The following is an 18,019-nucleotide window of genomic DNA, read 5'->3' as shown; positions in this document are numbered from 1 at the left end:
CAAACTTCCTGTTATTTGTTCTTCCACCTACTTCTCCCTTCCTGGGTGTTGTGATGTGTAAGTTATACCACACGCACCCTCAGACTGAGTGGGACAATTTCAGAAGTAATGTCTAAGCAATAGTCTGGTAGGTTGCTGAAAATACAGAAAATTCTGGGTGTATGTCACATTGAGGGGGCAACAGGAGAGTTTCGTTTACAACAGGCTCCATTCCCTGACAGTTGCATCTTATTTTTTGACTTAAATGGTAATTGCACTTAAGTGGCTATTACTCAGTGCAAAGGATTTCTCTGGTTTTGATATTTTCTGTAGGTGAAAGCTCAGCTGAAAGATATAAAAGGCAGCAGCTTCAATCACTAGACAGAAATAATAACAAGGTTTTGCCTTCAAGGAATTTCTTATTTTGTGACAATTTTTTTTTGGTATAAATTATAGAGGAAAGCCAAATCTAATGGACATGGGATCTCTGATGATTAAACCAGTGCAACGGGTGATGAAATATCCCTTGTTACTCCATGAACTCTTGAATTCAACTCCTGCTTCTCACCCTGACCATAAGGCGCTACAAGATGCCCTTTTTGCCATGAAAAACATTAATGTGAACATCAATGAACTTAAAAGGAGGAAAGATTTAGGTAAGAAAAAAGCACAGTAAGTCTTTGTAGGTTTTGGCTGTCCATTACAAGAGAGGTTTCAACTCCAGGTATTTCACTACAACAGTTTTGGCTGGTGCCACCCACACTGTGCAATACACTGAGTTTCAAGAAGGTAACAGTTGCCTTAATGTCACTTATCCTCAGCCAACTATGTTATCTGCCTGGTAACTCCAGTATCAAAACTATGAAAGAATTCATGTTATATTGTCTGTAATGCAGTTGCAAACACTGATAATAATTAAGATGCAGTAATAGTAATATTTCTTATAGACTTGCCACATTGAAGCCCTAACTTCACTCTTCCCAAGGTTAGTGTTGATAACAGGGTTTTCATCCTCTCAAGCATTTTCACACAAGATTACAGCAAGTGACATCAAAGTGTCTGCTCTCAAATGGTTTCATATTTGTGTGCCTGTCCCTTTGAAAAGTCCTGCGAATACAGATTATTAATGTAATGAAATTCTCTGTCTGCAGTGCTGAAGTATAGGAAGAATGATGATGATGAAACCCTTAAAGAAAAGTTTTCCCGACTGAATATTCACTCCATCAGCAAGAAATCCAAGAGGGTCACCAGCCATCTGAAAATACTGACAGGGGGAGAACCTCAGGTACTTACTCATCCCACTGCAGATTTGCATCAACAGGTTCAATTCTGCTTTTGCACTGGACGTTTTTCGAAACGTATTGGAAATGGAGTTTGTGGTGTTGCGCTTTTTTTCTGCATAATTTGTAAAGTAATTTTCTGACTGTCAGAGAAGACAGGAAAGATCTTTGTGATTGAAATAGAAAATAACGTAATGTGTTCTCCACCTTTTCCTTTTTTTACACAAGAGTTTCTCAAACTTCTGATCTTCAGTAGAAAGGAAGTGAGTGGTAGTTTTGTAAAACTAAGCCTGAGGTCAGCATTTGGCAGATAAACTGGCAATAGTTATTGTTGGTGCTGAGAACATGTTCAGTCCGTCTTGCTCCGTGTTGTAGCATTCAGGTTCGGAACCCATTAAGGAAGATGAGCAATACCTCTAATTAGGAAAGGCCATGGGGTTTGCCTCTACATGTGTAAAGACCTGAAACCATCAAAACTACCAGAGACAAAGAACTCTGTGATGAGTCTGATGGGTGTTGGGCAGCCAAAATTAAAATGCTCCTTCATAATTTCAAAGTTGTAATTCAAAACCTAGCAGGATAAACATTTTCAGGAAAGCTTAAATCTAAATCTCAAAGAAAATCAATTGCAACTGACCTTGAAAATTATATCCAGTACACCTCACTGCATGAGATGGCTGATCATGCAAGGTCACTTGCCTTTCTAGATGTGACTTTACAAGGTACATGCCATTTTTTCCTGTTTTGTTTTTTATCAGCGGTTTCCCCCTTTCTCTGATGCAAACTACCCACATTTTTTTTCTGTTCATTTATTTGTACAGTGGAAATTTTTGTATTCAGAATGTGACAGGCACCAGCAAGGCTATAAAATGAGAAAAAAACCCGGAATTAAATTTGATTAAGAGGATATGTGATTTTTTTTTTTTCCCTTTAGAAGCTTCTGGTTTATGTTTTTTGGTTTTGTTTCTCATTAAGCTTGAAACATTTGAGAATCATTTTAGAGTCAGAATACATCTGTTAAAGATTCAGCCGTCTCTGCTGCTTAATTAAACTAAGAAAGTTTCCAATTCACATGTTGAAACATGCTGTGACCCTTACAGCGAGACCCCTAAGACGAGCCTTGAGATTTCTCAGGCTTCTAAAGTGAGAGGTAGGCAGAAATAAACGTGTTTTCAGGGTGTTTCCAGCTGGCGCACAGAAGCAGCACAAGCCCGTTCCCAGCTGCCGGCGTTTCCAGGGAAGGGCTGGCACGACTCTGGGGTAACAGCGCCACCTACAGCCCGCCAAAGGGAAAGCGCCCCATCACCCACGGGCCGGCACCCGGGCAAGTGATGCCACGACACCAAAACATCTCACCATCTTCCCCGTCCTCGCCTCAAACGGAGCAACAATAAGAGTTTTGTCGGCACGCGCTGGTATGCTCGTAAAAAAGCAGCTCCACGAGGATTTAAAAGTTAAATTCTCTGTCATGTTGCCTTGTGGTTTTGACTTCTCTTGAATTAGAACTGGAGTTTGGGAGAATTAAGGGTTGATCTGTTTTCAAAGGGAGGAGTTCAGGGAAGGTTTGGGATTTTTTTAGCAGCACTTTGGATGTTTCTTTCGTTAGCCAGGCTCCTTTGGGCCGCCAAAATAACAGTGGAAATGTCTATTTTAGGTGAAAGATCAAATCTTTAATAGGGAAGAAAAATTGTTTCGAAGTTTAGAGAAGACTGTGAAATTGTGTGTGAAGAACATTTCACTCTCTTCACAACATCTACAGGTGAGTACAAGCCTTTTTGAAATCTGTGGCCACAAAATCCTGACCATAACCAGTTTGACACAGATTTCTGCCACTGGTTAGGCAACACCAAAATTATTTATAAGCAGGCCTGTCTACATCAGAGTATTAAATAAATAAGCTGTGCTGCTGCTGCATTGCTGAGCCCATGGCAAAGAAGTGTTGAAGCCACCTCTTTTGCATTTTTGCCCTGACAGAAGCAGGCTTTGTAGAGATCCACAGGTGCAGCGCAGAGAAGAAGGTGCTGTCTGGTGGCACAGTTAGTACTTTCAATTGCTGTGTGAAGCTGTCGCACCCATCTGCTGCAGTCAAACACAAACTGCTTCTCATTAAAAATGGAAGAACTGAGTTGCAGCCATATGAGTTAAAATGTCCTATAATATGTATTTTGGATGTGAGGACTCCTTCCTTTTTCCTGTTGCTAAGTTGTGTTGAGGCCTAGCATTAGATGTAAAGAGTGCTCAAGTTCTGTAAATGTCTTTGCTTCAACCCTCCTCTCCAAAGTTGAGAGTTGGCTTGTGACTTATCAACCTCTTCCTCTCATGGACTACTTGCCAACTTTGGCATGAGGCCAAAGCGTAAGTGTGCCCTAACCAAACTCAAAAGTTGTTTGAGAGGTGGGTAAGATCAAAAGCCAGCTGGCTGGGGCTTATTACAAATACACCTTGTTTGGTTCAGCAAACAGGGTGAGGCCGGTGAGCTCAGCCCACAAGGGTTGATGCCTGGAATGGTGCTGACAGTTCCTTATCCAAATGGATCCACACTTCATTAAGATTAAAATTCTGAGTAAGTGAAATACACCACTTTAGTTCTACTTAGTCCGCTAAAAGAGGCTTTTGAGGATGCATGGGTCTTGAGCTGGCTTCTTGCTGAGGAGTAGCTGATTTCCAGTGGGACATTCATGAGTTTAGGGCATAGTTTTTTCAGATGAACATTAACAACTTAATTCTTAAGTAGTTTACATTGAAAATAGACAAACCACAGGAAAATATTATCACAGTAAACAACCCCACAGTGGCTGGAAACTGCACAGCAGCTGCATGAGTGTCAGAGATGGAAAATTCCATCAGTATTATTGCAGTATCTGTCCGAGCAAACACAGTATATTAAAATAGATTGTAATACTGTTTCATCTTCCTACCATCTTCTTTTTTAGGATTCTATACATCTGGCTGCCCAGAATATAGTTGGGCTTCAGGAAATCTTGCAAGATAAAGGTGACAAAGTAAATGACTGTTTGAAAAAAGGGAACAACACTGCAAATCTCTGTGAAGACCTTGTAAGTTTATGCAATGTCCAGTGTTACACAGCTCTCTGTATGTGTGAGAAAACAGGTGTATGTGAGGAAGACTAGGACAGAAGGGAACTAACCCCCCCCTTCCACCTTAGGAATCCATTGGGAAAGATGAGTGGGGTTTTTGGTTTAGTTTCTGTAAAAAATAAGATAAAATTCTGTGTAAATGCATTGCATTTTCCATAAAAGAACTAAAGAAAACTTTTCAAGCTCAATTCCTGGGTTTAAACTAAAATCTTTGTGCTAAATTTTTATGTCTTCAGACAAGAGCAGCAGACTTTGCCTTTGTACTTTCATTACCAGCACTTGCAGTTTAAGAGTGAATTTTGTGATTTCTATTGTGCTCATGTACTGTTAGCTCTAGAATCGCAGATCTGTGAAAATCTCAGATTTATTGACTTTTCAAGTAAGTTATTACCTTTAGAGTCATAGAATCATAGAATGGTTTGGGTTAGGAAAGGTCTCTAGGATCAGTGCAGATATTAAGACAGCACTGTCAGGTGCTCCAATAGGTAAACCATGAAAAATCTGAATATACCCCATAGTAATTAATAAAGCAATTAAAAAAAAAAGGTGAGAGTTTTTCAACTAGTCTTTTGCTTTCAAAATTCAAATAAACTCTAATGTCTGGGTCTAATAAGATAGCTAAAATGTCTCTTCAAAATGGGACAGGCTGCTTCTTCAAAGTGCTGCTCAAGCTGGAAAAATTTGGAGGTGAAGGTTTTCTTACACTTTCCTAGCTCTGTGCTGACTAAAATATAGCCATTTAATCCTTTCCAAAACACTCAGTCTGCAAGAAAAAGTATGCTATTTGGCAGACCCCAGCCTTCAGGATAATGACAGGGAAGTAAGATGATGTATATCTTTTCCTCTGAAATTTGCATCTTTGAAAATTATCTCAAAAATTAATCTCAAAAATATCTCAAAGAAAGATATTTTCAATGTCTTTACAATGAAAGAGTGCATAAAGTGCAAAAGAGTACCCCTCTATCATTGCAATGGTGAGTGTGTTCATTATGGAAGCTGCCTTCGTACTTAGAAACATAAAAGAGAAGTAAAAGTAATTCCACAAGAGCTGAAACAATTTTTTTTTAGAAAAAAAATTGTAACACCTATCAGCTCATGATCCAGTTATTCTGAAGGTCTATGTAATTAAGAAAACATCAAACAACTTAATTTTATTTGTTTTAACTGTGGGCATTGTTATTAACCATGTTAAATTATCTGTTTATTTCTGCGTCTTGGATTTACAATATTACAAGGATTCTCTATCCTATGTGTAAGGTTTTTTTAAAAACAGGTTTTTGTCTTGACATTGCAGGGTATATGTTCTCACTGAACAACCCATGGGGTTCTTTACATGTTTTCCTGAAACGCTTTTATCGAGGTAGATCTCAGTACTGGGCTTGGGTTAATTTTTTTTTCCCTTTGTGCAATAATTAATACCTTCCTATCTCATTAGATTTTTGGGAAAATTTTCAAGTGGAAATAAAATAGGAGCTATCTAGCCAGTGTATGTCATCTTGGCCTTGGGAGAGCAATTCTGGCGATAAAATGGATGTGTCCTCAACTGTGATGTGTTTTGGAGGGTACAGAGACAGCTGATTGTGTTCTCACATTCAATCCAACAACTTAATTCACATAGAATATCCAAGAGCTTTAATATGATGATGAGTTTCGCTCACTACAAACCTGTGTTGTATCTGAACAAGTGGCTTACAAAAATTTATTTCATGCAATATTAATCCCTTGAGACAATTAGAGACTAATGGAAAAGTCTGAGACTTTTTTTTACCAGGTGTCTAATTTTGTTGATTACTAGAGATAAAACCAACAAGCATAACCTAATTTAATCAAATCAAGTGATTGTTTGTGTTTGCTTAAACAGGAATTGAGTTACAGTTGTTTCCAGGAAAAAAAAAAAAAGGCAAAAAAGACTGCCACTTCACAAGACCTCATTGCCTTTAGGCTGTATATTGGCATGGGCCTTTCAGTTAGGGAAATCCCGGTTTTATTGGACCACTATACCAATCCTTGCTGTTTTCCCCAGTGGTAACACCCTGTGGTCAGTACCACAGGCTGCATCCTCCAAGGGACCACTGCCATTACCAGACACTGCAAAACTGATATCCCTCCTTTGCAGTGTTACGAAGGAGATTCTAAGTCATGCTGGACACTGCTTAAGGCCCACTGACAGCAATGTTTTGTGAAGAGTAATTAGCAGGTTGCTTGACAGGCTGTCATCAGGCTCAACCTGTTACAGGGTCTGAAGGACTGTATGAATAAAGTAATGAGTAGGTCTGTTTTATACCTTTCCAGATGGCTCAACTGGACAAGCTTATTTTGACTCCTCTCTCAGCACTACAAGCCTTGTTTTCAGGCCCTCAGAAACTCATCCAGAAGCGCTATGACAAGTTGTTGGACTACAACAGCTGCCTTCAGAGGTCAACTGGAGAAGAGCTGAACCTGGCAAAGAAAGACTATGAGGCTCTAAATGCACAGCTAGTGGAAGAACTTCAGGTATTCAACAGAGCAGCCAAAAAGATTGTGTTGAACTGCCTACACTGCTTCATCACCTTCCTCAGGAATATTATGTCTGCAGCACTTCAATCAAATTCTGCTGTCATAGTGCCTGTTCCAGTAAGTACATTAGAAACAGGTATAGCTCTGACTTAATTTGTCTTTTATTCTTTCTGTATGCTTTGGTTAAAGTTATGTAGGACACATCTACAAGCTACACTGATTTTGTTTGTTCTACTGAGCACAATCAGGTGTTTTTTTTTTCCTTTGCAAGCTCAGCAAAGGTTAAATTCATATAATCACAGAATTATTTGGGTTGGAAGGGACCTTAAAATTCATCTAGTTCCAACCCCGCTCCTGTGGGCAGGGATACCTTTCACTAGACTAAGGTGCTCAGAGCCCCATCCAACCTCACCTTGAACACTTCCAGGGATAGGGAATCCACAAGTTCTCTGGGCAAGCTGTTCCAATACCTCCTGACACCACCCTGACAGTAAAGCATTTCTTCCTGATATATAATCTAAACTTACCTTCTCTCAGTTCGAAGCCATTCACTCTTGTCCTATCACTACATGCCCTGATGAATAGTCCCTCTCCAGCTCTCCTTTAGGCCTCCTTTAGGTACTGGAAGGCCACTCCACAGACCTGAGTTCTGAGGAACTTATGTTCTGAGCTCAAGTTTTTTCAGACCTGGACTTTTTGTAGAGAATGATCCTAATGGAACTATTCCAGCTGTTCCAGTGATAGTAATGGCAAGAACATTACAGTAAGGCAAAAAGGAGGCAGCTGCTAGCATTTTAATCTTCTTTCTTAGCATCTACCCTAAATGGCCCAGAAAATGCAGGAAAGAGAAATTCTAAGAAAGTACATAAACATTTCTGTGACTGCTAGAGCTGCAGTCACAGATGACTGCAAAAGAGAAACAAATTAGGAGATCTGATGAAATAATTTTTATGGAAAGCAAGTTGCTTTTAAACCCAAATATGCTGCAGAAGCTCCTGCAGACATCTCTTGGCAGTAAGGAATAGGTTTGTCTATGCTGGCATAGAAAGTCCAAATAATTTCATTTATGTAGCCAAAAGTACCAAAGAAGCCTGTGTGGGCTACGCAGGAGAGCATTAGTTCCTCCAGCCCACTCTACTCTTTCTGGGCACTATGGTCATTACCTGAAGATTGAAATTGAAAAACTATTCTCAAGTTGTGTGAAAATCATACTGTGTTTCAGTTATGTCATACTTTTGCCTAGAGGACTTGAACCCCCTGAGAAGCATAGCTGCAACAGTGCCTTCCACACATCCAAATCCACTCACCTGAACCAGAGCAAGACTGTATAGGAAACACATTGTAGTAAGGCAGTTCTAGAGTATTCCTTCCCATCAAGGCTTGAACAGAGCACGTTATAGTCAGGGGTAGTTGAAAAAAATTAAGAAAGCAAGGTCAGGGTCAAAACAGAGCTGTGTGTTTAATGGCAAAATGAAGACTTTTCCCACATGAAGAAATTGCATCCCTGTAAATTTGAAAGCTGTTGTATCAAGCATTGTTTTCTGTGAAGGTCTGGCTACAAAATCAAATTCTTTTTCTTTCTTTTCTGTTTACATCAGCAGATACATTTGGGGTAAGGCATAGACCAAAAGCACTTACCCAGTGCCACAGACAGAGACTCAGCTTACCCAATAATTTTTAACCTATTGGCACCCAGTTGCACAAACACACAGCTGCGGGGTAAGCTACTCCAAGCCATGCAGCACATTGGCCACACTGATAGCTGCTGAGATGCACATTTGCATCTGAAAGCAGGTGGCTCAGTAGCATAAGTACAAGACTGTTCATTTGCAGCACCGTTCAGAATATTTTTAATGATTTAACTTCAATGGCCATGTCTTTTAAATCTAATAGCAATTACTAGAAACTTTCTTTAAGCAAGACCCTTTCTTCTCTATACATCCTGTATGTAGAGAGTACACTGCACTATGAGCTTTGCAGAAAACTGGCACAACTTGTCAGATTTCCTGACTCCTAGCATTCAGCCCATTAAGCCAAATCTGCTCTCTCTCAAATCTCCTTACCATTTTGTACATGAGATCTAACCCACATTTGTGTTTGCAGCTGTCCTCCTCAAGCATCTGTGAAGTGCAGAATCAATTGATAGAGGAGGTTCACAAGCTGAATTTTGTAAAAGAAAACAGCAGTGCAACATTTATTGAGAGAAAATTGAGCTTGGAAAGAAAGAAACCTGTCCCTTCTCCTGTGAGTACCATACACCTGGATTGTGTATGAAGCATCCTCTTTTGATCACTTTTGAAACAAATCCATTTTTATGCAACCTAAAGGTTTGGGCTTGGTCTCTTCCTGAACCAGGTTGTTGGAGTGAAGCTGTTTCACTGACTAGTAACTAGAAGATTTTTCACTTTTTTCATGTATTATCTTGAAAATCTACTTGAAATTAGCTCGGATTACCCTTAGGCCTTTAAGCACATGTTAAGTCTAAAGTTGCATAAATAACTTGGGTTACTTCTTTTGTTAAATACTCTTATAGTTCATCTTAATCTTGTAATTCAGATGATTTTTTCCCCCATGCTCAGCTGTGGTTATATGTACTGGTGTTTACACACATATGCACAAACGTACACCTAGACAGCAGATTTTAAAAATCCACCGGGAAATCTGTGTCCCCCTGGTTCTGAATCTTATAAGACATTTCCAGAGCTTTTAGGAGTCTAGTTTACAGTAAAGTAAAGACTCAAGTGCAGATTTACAGGAGAAGCTGAGGAAGCTGTAGGATTCCTTTTAGCATCAGTAAGGCAAATGTGTTCTTGCTTCTGTGGTATGTTAAGATAATACTGATGTGCAGCACATCCCTCTCTGCCCTCTGACCAAACTGTGAAACAAATATGCTTCCAGCAGTTAATAGCTCCTTGCCTCATTTAAGGAGGTAATTTCACCCAAAAAGCAGACAGTTTGGGTACCACTGATTTTTTTTGGCTAGTGCCTTACCATGCAAGTTGTTATGTGGTCTTAGCGCACCTCAGCCCATTTTTAGATTGTGCTTTTTTTGGTGATATTACATAGGAATACAAAGATCATTGCTTCAGAAAAACAATTACGCAAGAGACAGTTCACATACAGAACACAATCCCTTTGAGAGCAGAGGACAGACTTAAGAGGTCTTTAATTAGTGAAATTTCTGCATTTATTTAAAATCTGCCCTTTACTGCTGACCTATTAATATATAATATAGCAGTTGGACAGGTCCTTTCTGCATATGCAAAGGCCATTTGGTCACATATAGCTGTCTAAGTAACTCCTTGGTCTATATGTAAAAACGTGGGGTCCGTTGGCAGCACACACAGATTTTTCTGCATCTAAGTTGCTCTAGAAATGACCTCAGCATTATTGAGTCTGAATATTTTTTTTTTTGCTTTTCAGCTGGAGTCCCCACGTCAAACAGAAGGCCACAGGTCCAAGCTGTTGTCTACGTACAGCCCCGAATTGCTGTACCAAGCTAAGCGCAAGTGCAATGCCACTCAGGAATTTGATATTGATTTACATGGAGGAGAACTGGTGGCTGTTGTGGAGCAAAAGGACCCCTTCGGAAGTACAAGCAGATGGCTTGTTGACACAGGAAGTAAGTTCTCTGCACAAAGATCCCAATAACAGCTTCCCTTTGTGATATTGATTTCTTTTCATTCTGCCCCCATCTGTTTGCCTCTGTCATACTGACAGCTGCATAAAATGGCTGGTTTTGAAATGATTTTAACAGTGTTTTGCTGTTTGTTTATTTTCTGTCTCTTTATTCTGGTTTCTAGTCCTTAAAGGGTATGTGTATTCCTCCTTCCTGAGGCCTTACAATCCAGCCAAAGCACAGAAGGATGTCACAGAAAACGGCTTTAGTGATGATGATTTTGATAATATCAGCCTCTTTGTCTCTTCACGGCCCTCTACTGACAGTAGCATAAGAAGTCCAGGGCACAAGAAGAGGGACAGCAGCTCTTCTCTTCAAATCTGTGAAAATCCCACAAGTAATGGCACAGGGACTGATGCTCTTCAGGATATGGATGATCAGCATGTAAGTATGATACACACTGTGCCTGTCTTCTTGTTGCTCCTATTTCAAATCTAGAATTATACTGTTTATAACTTAAATGGTTTCATTTTACGCCATAAAAGACTGGCACTAATCTATCAGTGTGACACGAGAATTTGTTATCCTCTGTTCTTAAGTAGCTATGAGGGAAGAAAAGATAATCAGTTAAACTGTGAATTGCAGTCCCATGTCACAGAAAATAGACTGTTGCATTATCCCATGTACAATGCCTCATGGTTCTTCTATGGAGCAGGAACCTGCAAAATAGCTCAGTTTGGGGCATTTTTAGACTTACCATTGACAAGAAAGCTGTGGCAATGCTGATCAGCACAGCACAGAAGTGACCCATGTACCACATTCGAATACAAGAGCTTTGTGAAAGGTGATTTTCCCTGAGAAAACCTTGCTGGAAAATTCTTCATGCAATCCATGTCCACTTGGTGTGAGCTGAAAACCAGCATAGTAAAGTGAAGAGATCTTAGAGTTTGGTTCGTTTCTCCTCATGCAGAATTCCCCAGAACCTTCAATTTTACTTTTTATTTTGGCCCTGTCCAGCAATCCCAGGCACTGGTTGTGCACTGGTTTGTATATGTTATTACATGTTTTCTGTACACAGAAATCATACCAATACACAATGACTGGGTAAGATGTAGCTACATTTTTAAATTCCTATTTTGGTCTGTGTGGCTTTCTTTTTTCAGACCTTCTATGCTGTTTACGCATTTCAAGCAAGAAATGACCAAGAACTCAGTCTTCAGGAGTACCAGAAGGTTAGGATACTTCGTTTTTCTGACCTGAGTGGCAATAAAGAATGGTGGTTGGCCGAAGCAAAAGGTCAGAAAGGATATGTACCATCTAATTATCTCGGGAAGATGACATACGCTTAGGAAGAGAAGAGCCCATTGAGTCAGTCTCTCTGAAGCAAACAGAATAATCACCTGTTACATTTTGCAGCAAGCAAGGCAAACTCAGAAGTGATTGACAGAAGCCATGGTATCCAGCACACAAATGATATTGAGAACCTCCATCCTCCAAAAGCTATCACCTTGTCAAGATCTGAGTGAAGAATGATTTAACGGAGAGACTGATCCTGATTAACATCCTGAAGAGCTTACTTTTTTATTACCCCATAATTTTCTCTTTTGTCAAAGCATCCTGTGTCAAGAGTCAACCTACAAGTACAAATCGCAGCTGAAATTATGTTTTTCTTCCATAATATTTAGCAAATAATATTCAGGATGAAGAGAATTAGCCTTGAAAAAGGACAAATTCAGTCATCAGGGATACTGTAGGCTGAATTGTTCCTTAACTGCTATTTCAATGAACATAGATGGATCTTAAAACTTGAACTTTTTGACTGTCTGTTTTTATCCTCAGTCACTTTTGTAATGAACTTTTTTCTCAGTGGAGATTATTGGATTGAGAAAAGAAAAGGGGCTTAATTTTTTAGGAAACATTTCAACTTACAATATACCAAGCGTGGTGGTACGAGTGACTAGTCCCAGGGAAGAAAGTATGTTTAGTTAAATATGGAAATCCGGGGGGGAAAAGAGGGGACACAAGAAACAACTACTGTGAATTAAAGAAGTTACAATTTTCAAAAGAATTACACAACTGCTTTGTATGGTATAAACAGTTTGTAGCAATACGGAATTACCCCAGATTTGAAATTCCACATATATCTACACACTAAGCAGTTAGTGCAAAATCTGTGTAGTGAAATGAAACCTGTATTATTATCTTGGGAAATTTATTAATTAAAAAAAAAAAAAAAAGAAGAAGAAGAAGAGTCAAGTGGTGCCTTTGAATGAATATTTTGTGCCTATCTGATTCCTTAAGTCAGATACAGGGATCATATTGTCTAGTGAATAAGCTGGGAGTTAAGATTCATCAAAATTTCTCTTCCAGAAAAAAAAAATCATTCTCCAAGTGTCTGATGTTAGATTGAACAGTGAAGAATGTATCAATGAGCTCATTCACTGTTTGCAGATTTCAGAGTCAAAAGACATATTTTGCTAAACTATCCTCAAAACAGATGAGGCCAGTTTTACAAGTTAATATAGTCCACATTGCATCCTCAATGAGCATAGAAAACAAGACATCCCAAGGAAAGAGCCGAACGTCAAGTAGCACTTCTTTAGTTCCACTGACTACAGTGCTCCTTAAGTCAGGCTGGTGTCCTGCACTTAAGCCAGACTGAGTAGTGATAAAAAATATCTCTTTGGGATTACCAGTGATAACTAAGTGTTTGTCACAATGTATTTCAATACAGCAATGCCAAGGTCCTCTAGTGATAACTGAACACCTTCTTGTGCTAAGCACTGCAACAAGGAAACAAAAAAAGTGATTATGTCTGCAGCAAATAATGTAATTGAAGGTAAACTCCTGTCAAGTATTTTCTGTATTGCATAATTTCTTACACTGACCATTAAAATGTCAACACTATTAAAATCAAGGTGAGGGTGGGATTATTGCTGGTTGAGGGTACACAGAAAGTGTTCTAAAGTTTTGTGTAAATTTCTACTTCCTATAGTTGAAATGTGAGGTTTGAAGATGAACTGATTCAATATGTTTAGCAAGATCTAATAGGAAATAACCTGTCAACAAAGAAAGGATAAGAAAAGTTAAGGTAGTTGATGCAAACAATAGTTTTTGCTATGCTAATGAACCTACCTTCATTTTCTTTGATGTCCTCAATTTTCAGATTATTTTCATAAAAGGGTAGAAAAGGTTGTCAGTCTTGCTCAGAGGATGAATGCAGTGGATCACAGAGATTAGAACCTGAAATTTGTGCTGGATTAAATCATATAATAGAGAGAATTTTAGAGTTCTCCGAGATGGACATTCAGAATCTGGTATGGGAATCTCTGTGAATTACTGCTATCCAGTGAGCAGTAACAATAGATAAAGCATTATTTTGCCTTATTGTACTTATGCTTTGGGCACTGTAATCTTGCCATTTCCATAGCAAGAAAAAAGGGTTCTCATTCATTTTATGAATGGATGGAGCTGCTTTTATGGAAAACTTCGCCTTTAGTTAAATGAAGTAAATGAAGTGGAGAGGGAGTATCAGCTTGGAAAGATTGGACTGAAAGACTCACCCCTACTAAGCTTGCACTCCTTTGGCTTTCATATTTTGAGATTATGGGGAAGATACACACAAGAAGCTTTGCAGTTATGTTTTACAATTTAGATTCTTTTATTTGGAGATGATCTATACTTTGCACTAGTTGAAACAGTTTTAGAAATTACACAATTGTACTTAATAAGCTTAATGCAGTCATGTAAGCACAATGATGAAGTTTTGTATGTCAGACAGTGAAATTAATTAAGGGAAAGAGTCAGTAAAAAAAGATTTCTTAAGTCTTAGCTCTGAGAACTCAGCTTGAGTCATAGGGAGAGCTCTGATTTTGAGTCTTAATGCACATTCCCCATGAAAAATCAGGCTCTGTGAAGGTGTCTCAAAGCATACTTAAATGCTGCTCTCCAAAATACTCACTAGGAATCCTGATCCTGAAGTAACAAGGAATGAAGGATGAAATATACTGGAGTTGACCACCTAAATTTCACTGAATTTCTAGGGGACTTAGGAACTCCTCACAGGTCAAATGAAACACCAGTGTTTGGTTAGGACCCATAATAATTTTTATATTGTGGGATAATAGACTTTATTTTAGCCTCACAACTTCTGGGATCCAGAAAAAGTAATTCATTAGGTACACAAGTGGATTGGCTTATGCCATTTCAGAAATTCAAAGTTTTAGCTGTTATCATTTGATATGAATATATTGCAAACTTTTATTTTTGTTTAAAATAGATGAATGCAAACAACAATTGTAAAAAATTAAGAGATGTTCCTTGAATCTAAAGCTGTTTGACATTAAGGAGATTTACAATACTTCATATTAGACTTGTTCAGTCACATTTCTGTTAAGATAGTGCTTTAAATACTAGAAACCAAACTATGTTGGGGCTCCAGAAATTCCTAAGAATACGTAATGCTTTTGCCGCTGTTTTTTTAAATGTAGGGAAGGGTACAGTATTCTACATTAATGACAAAACTAATTTATTTTGATTGAAGCAGGGACAGGCTGCAGTTTAATGGACTGGTTTTGTGTTGTTCAAATGTGCATTTTACTTACTTGAACTGTTGTGACAGTAAACATGTACAAGCACTTCCAAGACTGGGTCCACTCACACTGAAGGGTTTCTCCATTTAGGGAGGATTTTTAAGCATTTCTGGACCCCCAAAAATGCCCAGTCCAGTGAACAGCAGTGTCCTAGGCTCTGACCTCCGGCACCTATGTGCTTTACCATCTTCCCTTTGTTTGGGTGGTGCTGTGAACTTTAAGTAGGGGTTCACCTCTTCAATGCAAACACAGATTGAAGAATTATTCCTTCTGAATTTTCATCTTTGAAAGCTTCACTGAGTAATTGCCTCCTTCAAACACTTAAGTATACTTCTGCTGTCATTTTAAGATAGCTTTTAAACATGAAGAAAAGTGAAGTGGACCTAACACCTGCACTAGGAAGCACAGCCATGACAATCCTTGTTCCCACAGATCTATTACTGATAATTCCTCTTACAATATTGTTTGTTCAGAAATAGTGGAAAAGTTCTTCTTTAAATTATTGCAATAATAAAAATCTATTTTTGTAAAGATGTTTCTTCTTATTTATTTTTTTTAAACAAGATGTTTTCCAGAAGCAAAATGCTTTATATGCTATCCAACATCTGCCTGCAAAATTAGCAGAGGAAACAGAGTTGCCTCAGACAAAATGTTCCATTTCTACTATGCATCCTAGCTTATCTATAAAAAGTTCTAAGATAAAAATATTAGAACTTGTCAAACACTCAAAATACTAAGCCAGTTTAAAAATACACTTCAAGGTTCCAAATATCAGTATAGTTCTTTTCTAGCTGTTCCTGAGGTTGTGACCGTTACTTACTGCTCTGTCCAGCCAGAGGTCTGTCATGACTTGTAGTAGATAAAAGCTTGTAAATTACAGAGCTTTGTGTCAGACCTTCTTCAGATATCACCAGCATCCCCTAGTCCAGCCAGAAGGAATATTTATGGAACCAGAGTAACCTATCATTTCACATTACAGAGGGTATCAAATTTTGGGCATCTGTGAAAAAAACATCATATTTAAGTAGAAGTAAAATACTACCACAAATTTATAAAATATTTAAGGAAAGTTATGTAGCTGTTTTTATAGTAAATCACAGGGCAATTTGTATTGGGGACAGAAAAATCACAGGACTATTTTCCAGTTATTTTTTCTAAATAAGAGGTATGCTTCTCAAAATTCAGACAGGCCTTCCTTCTTTCTGCCCTACACTATGTTCCTCAAGCTGACGTACAACTTCAGTCAAACAATCCTGTAGAACAGACTCCTTTCCTGAAAATACAGTTGTTAATTCCATCCTAACTATAACATCAAAGCAGAAAGCAACTGTTCCCTTCAATCTACTCTGTTTTTCAGCAGTGCCTATCTTACATATTCAAGCTAAACACTTGATTTAGAAGACCTGGTCTCTGCTATAAATCCTTCCTGATATAATACTTCAAAGAATCACAATCCTAACTGACATTTTTATACCAGCAGAAGGAGACTTTATATTTCATTTAAGAAGCTGGGAAAGTTACAGTGGAAGAAAGTCTTTCGCTGATACAAATTGTAGCTGTATTGCAGATTTTGCTAATTCAGGGGTAGTGACAAGTCAAGCTAGAATTGCGTTTATTAGAGGGAAAAGACCAGTATGCACTAAAGGTACAGCCAAAGTTATTTTATTCTGAATGGAGATACCCTACAGTCAATCCATGCCAGAGTTATAGACATAAAAACATCAGGATATATTTGAATCAGGTCTCAGAAGTATTTTAAATGGCATTAGCTACCACAACTTAAAAACAAGGACCAATTTTGTTCTGCCTGTGTTTACCCCATAGGTGGCACCTAAAGTAATCTGCACAGTTCAGCTGTAAGCTCCTGAACTCTTATGAGTGAAGCTACATGTATGTTCAGAGGCAAGACAGAGGCAGCTAGCACCTTGAACATTCCTCTGGGAGCAGGTTTTACTACTGGAATGAACACTTTACATAGCAGCACTCCAGCCATTTAAAGAATCTATCTTCACACTACTACTTAGATCTAGGCAACAGTCTTCTGATTAACACTTAGGAAGAAAATATGCCTTCTCCTTGCTAATGGAAACTGCTTCGGGGTCTTTTCCTAGTATACCACCATTAAAAACCCTCTGTTGGAAAGGAAGAAGGATGGGCTGATCAAAAAGCAGTAAAAGTTCTGGATTCCTCCTGCTCATGTTGTTATTTTTACATAGCCCTGGAAGCCACAGGCACTACAAAGTCTTTTTTCCTCCCAAGGAAAAAATAGTTGAAAAAATGTGCAAATTTCCCAGGTAGCTGAGGCAATCCCGAGTAAATGAAACGATTCCTTTCAATGTTTAAGGAACGTTAGCCTAAATCTTAATTGTGGAGAAGGGAAATGAGGCATGGGAAATAGCTGCATGTATCAGCTTTACACATACCTAAAATACAGGATGGATAAAAATGGATACCTATGAAAGTCTGCATGGTGGGTTGACCATGCTAGGTGCCCACCAAAGCCACTCTGCCACTCCCCTCCACAGCTGGGCAGGGGGGGCTGGAAAATAAGATGGAAGCTTAGTGGGTCAAGTTAAAGGCAGGGGGAGATCACACAAAGTACCATTACTGGCAAAACAGACTCAGCTTTGGGAAGATTAACGTGACATTACCAATCAGAGCATGATAAGGAGAAAATAAAACATTCCTCCCTTATTTCCAGGCTTTACTCATGAATTCACCATCTCCTCTCCCAGTGGGGAGACAGGGAATGGGGGTTGTGGTCAGTTCACCACACATCATTTCTGCTGTCCCTTCCTCCTCAGGGGGAGGACTCCTCACACTCTTCCCAGGCTCCACTGTGAGGTCCCTCCTCCAAGAGACAGTGCTCCACCAACCTCTCTAGCACAAGCCCTTTTCACAGGCTGCAGTTCTTCATGAACTGCTCCAGCATGGGTCCCTTCCACAGGGTGCAGT

The 18,019-nt window shown here is 38.9% G+C and overlaps 1 protein-coding gene across 1 annotated transcript in view; it reads left to right on the top strand.

The window, feature by feature from the left end:
• The window catches only part of ARHGEF38 (Rho guanine nucleotide exchange factor 38), a 36,698-nt gene extending 23,860 nt beyond the window's left edge, over positions 1–12,838 (top strand). The window contains exons 6-14 of the mRNA XM_027635968.1: positions 436–635; positions 1,131–1,264; positions 2,914–3,018; positions 4,193–4,315; positions 6,650–6,970; positions 8,957–9,097; positions 10,277–10,475; positions 10,657–10,916; positions 11,636–12,838. Coding sequence (XP_027491769.1) covers positions 436–635; positions 1,131–1,264; positions 2,914–3,018; positions 4,193–4,315; positions 6,650–6,970; positions 8,957–9,097; positions 10,277–10,475; positions 10,657–10,916; positions 11,636–11,821 — 1,669 coding nt within the window. The 3' untranslated portion in view covers positions 11,822–12,838. The remainder of the gene's footprint in view (positions 1–435; positions 636–1,130; positions 1,265–2,913; positions 3,019–4,192; positions 4,316–6,649; positions 6,971–8,956; positions 9,098–10,276; positions 10,476–10,656; positions 10,917–11,635) is intronic.
• The last annotated feature ends 5,181 nt before the right edge of the window (positions 12,839–18,019 follow it).

The sequence above is a fragment of the Corapipo altera genome, unplaced genomic scaffold (genome assembly GCF_003945725.1).
Source record: "Corapipo altera isolate COAL_440 unplaced genomic scaffold, ASM394572v1 22b, whole genome shotgun sequence".
Lineage (NCBI taxonomy): Eukaryota > Metazoa > Chordata > Aves > Passeriformes > Pipridae > Corapipo > Corapipo altera.
Note: the sequence above shows the minus strand (reverse complement) of the source record. Positions and strands in the feature narration are given on the sequence as shown.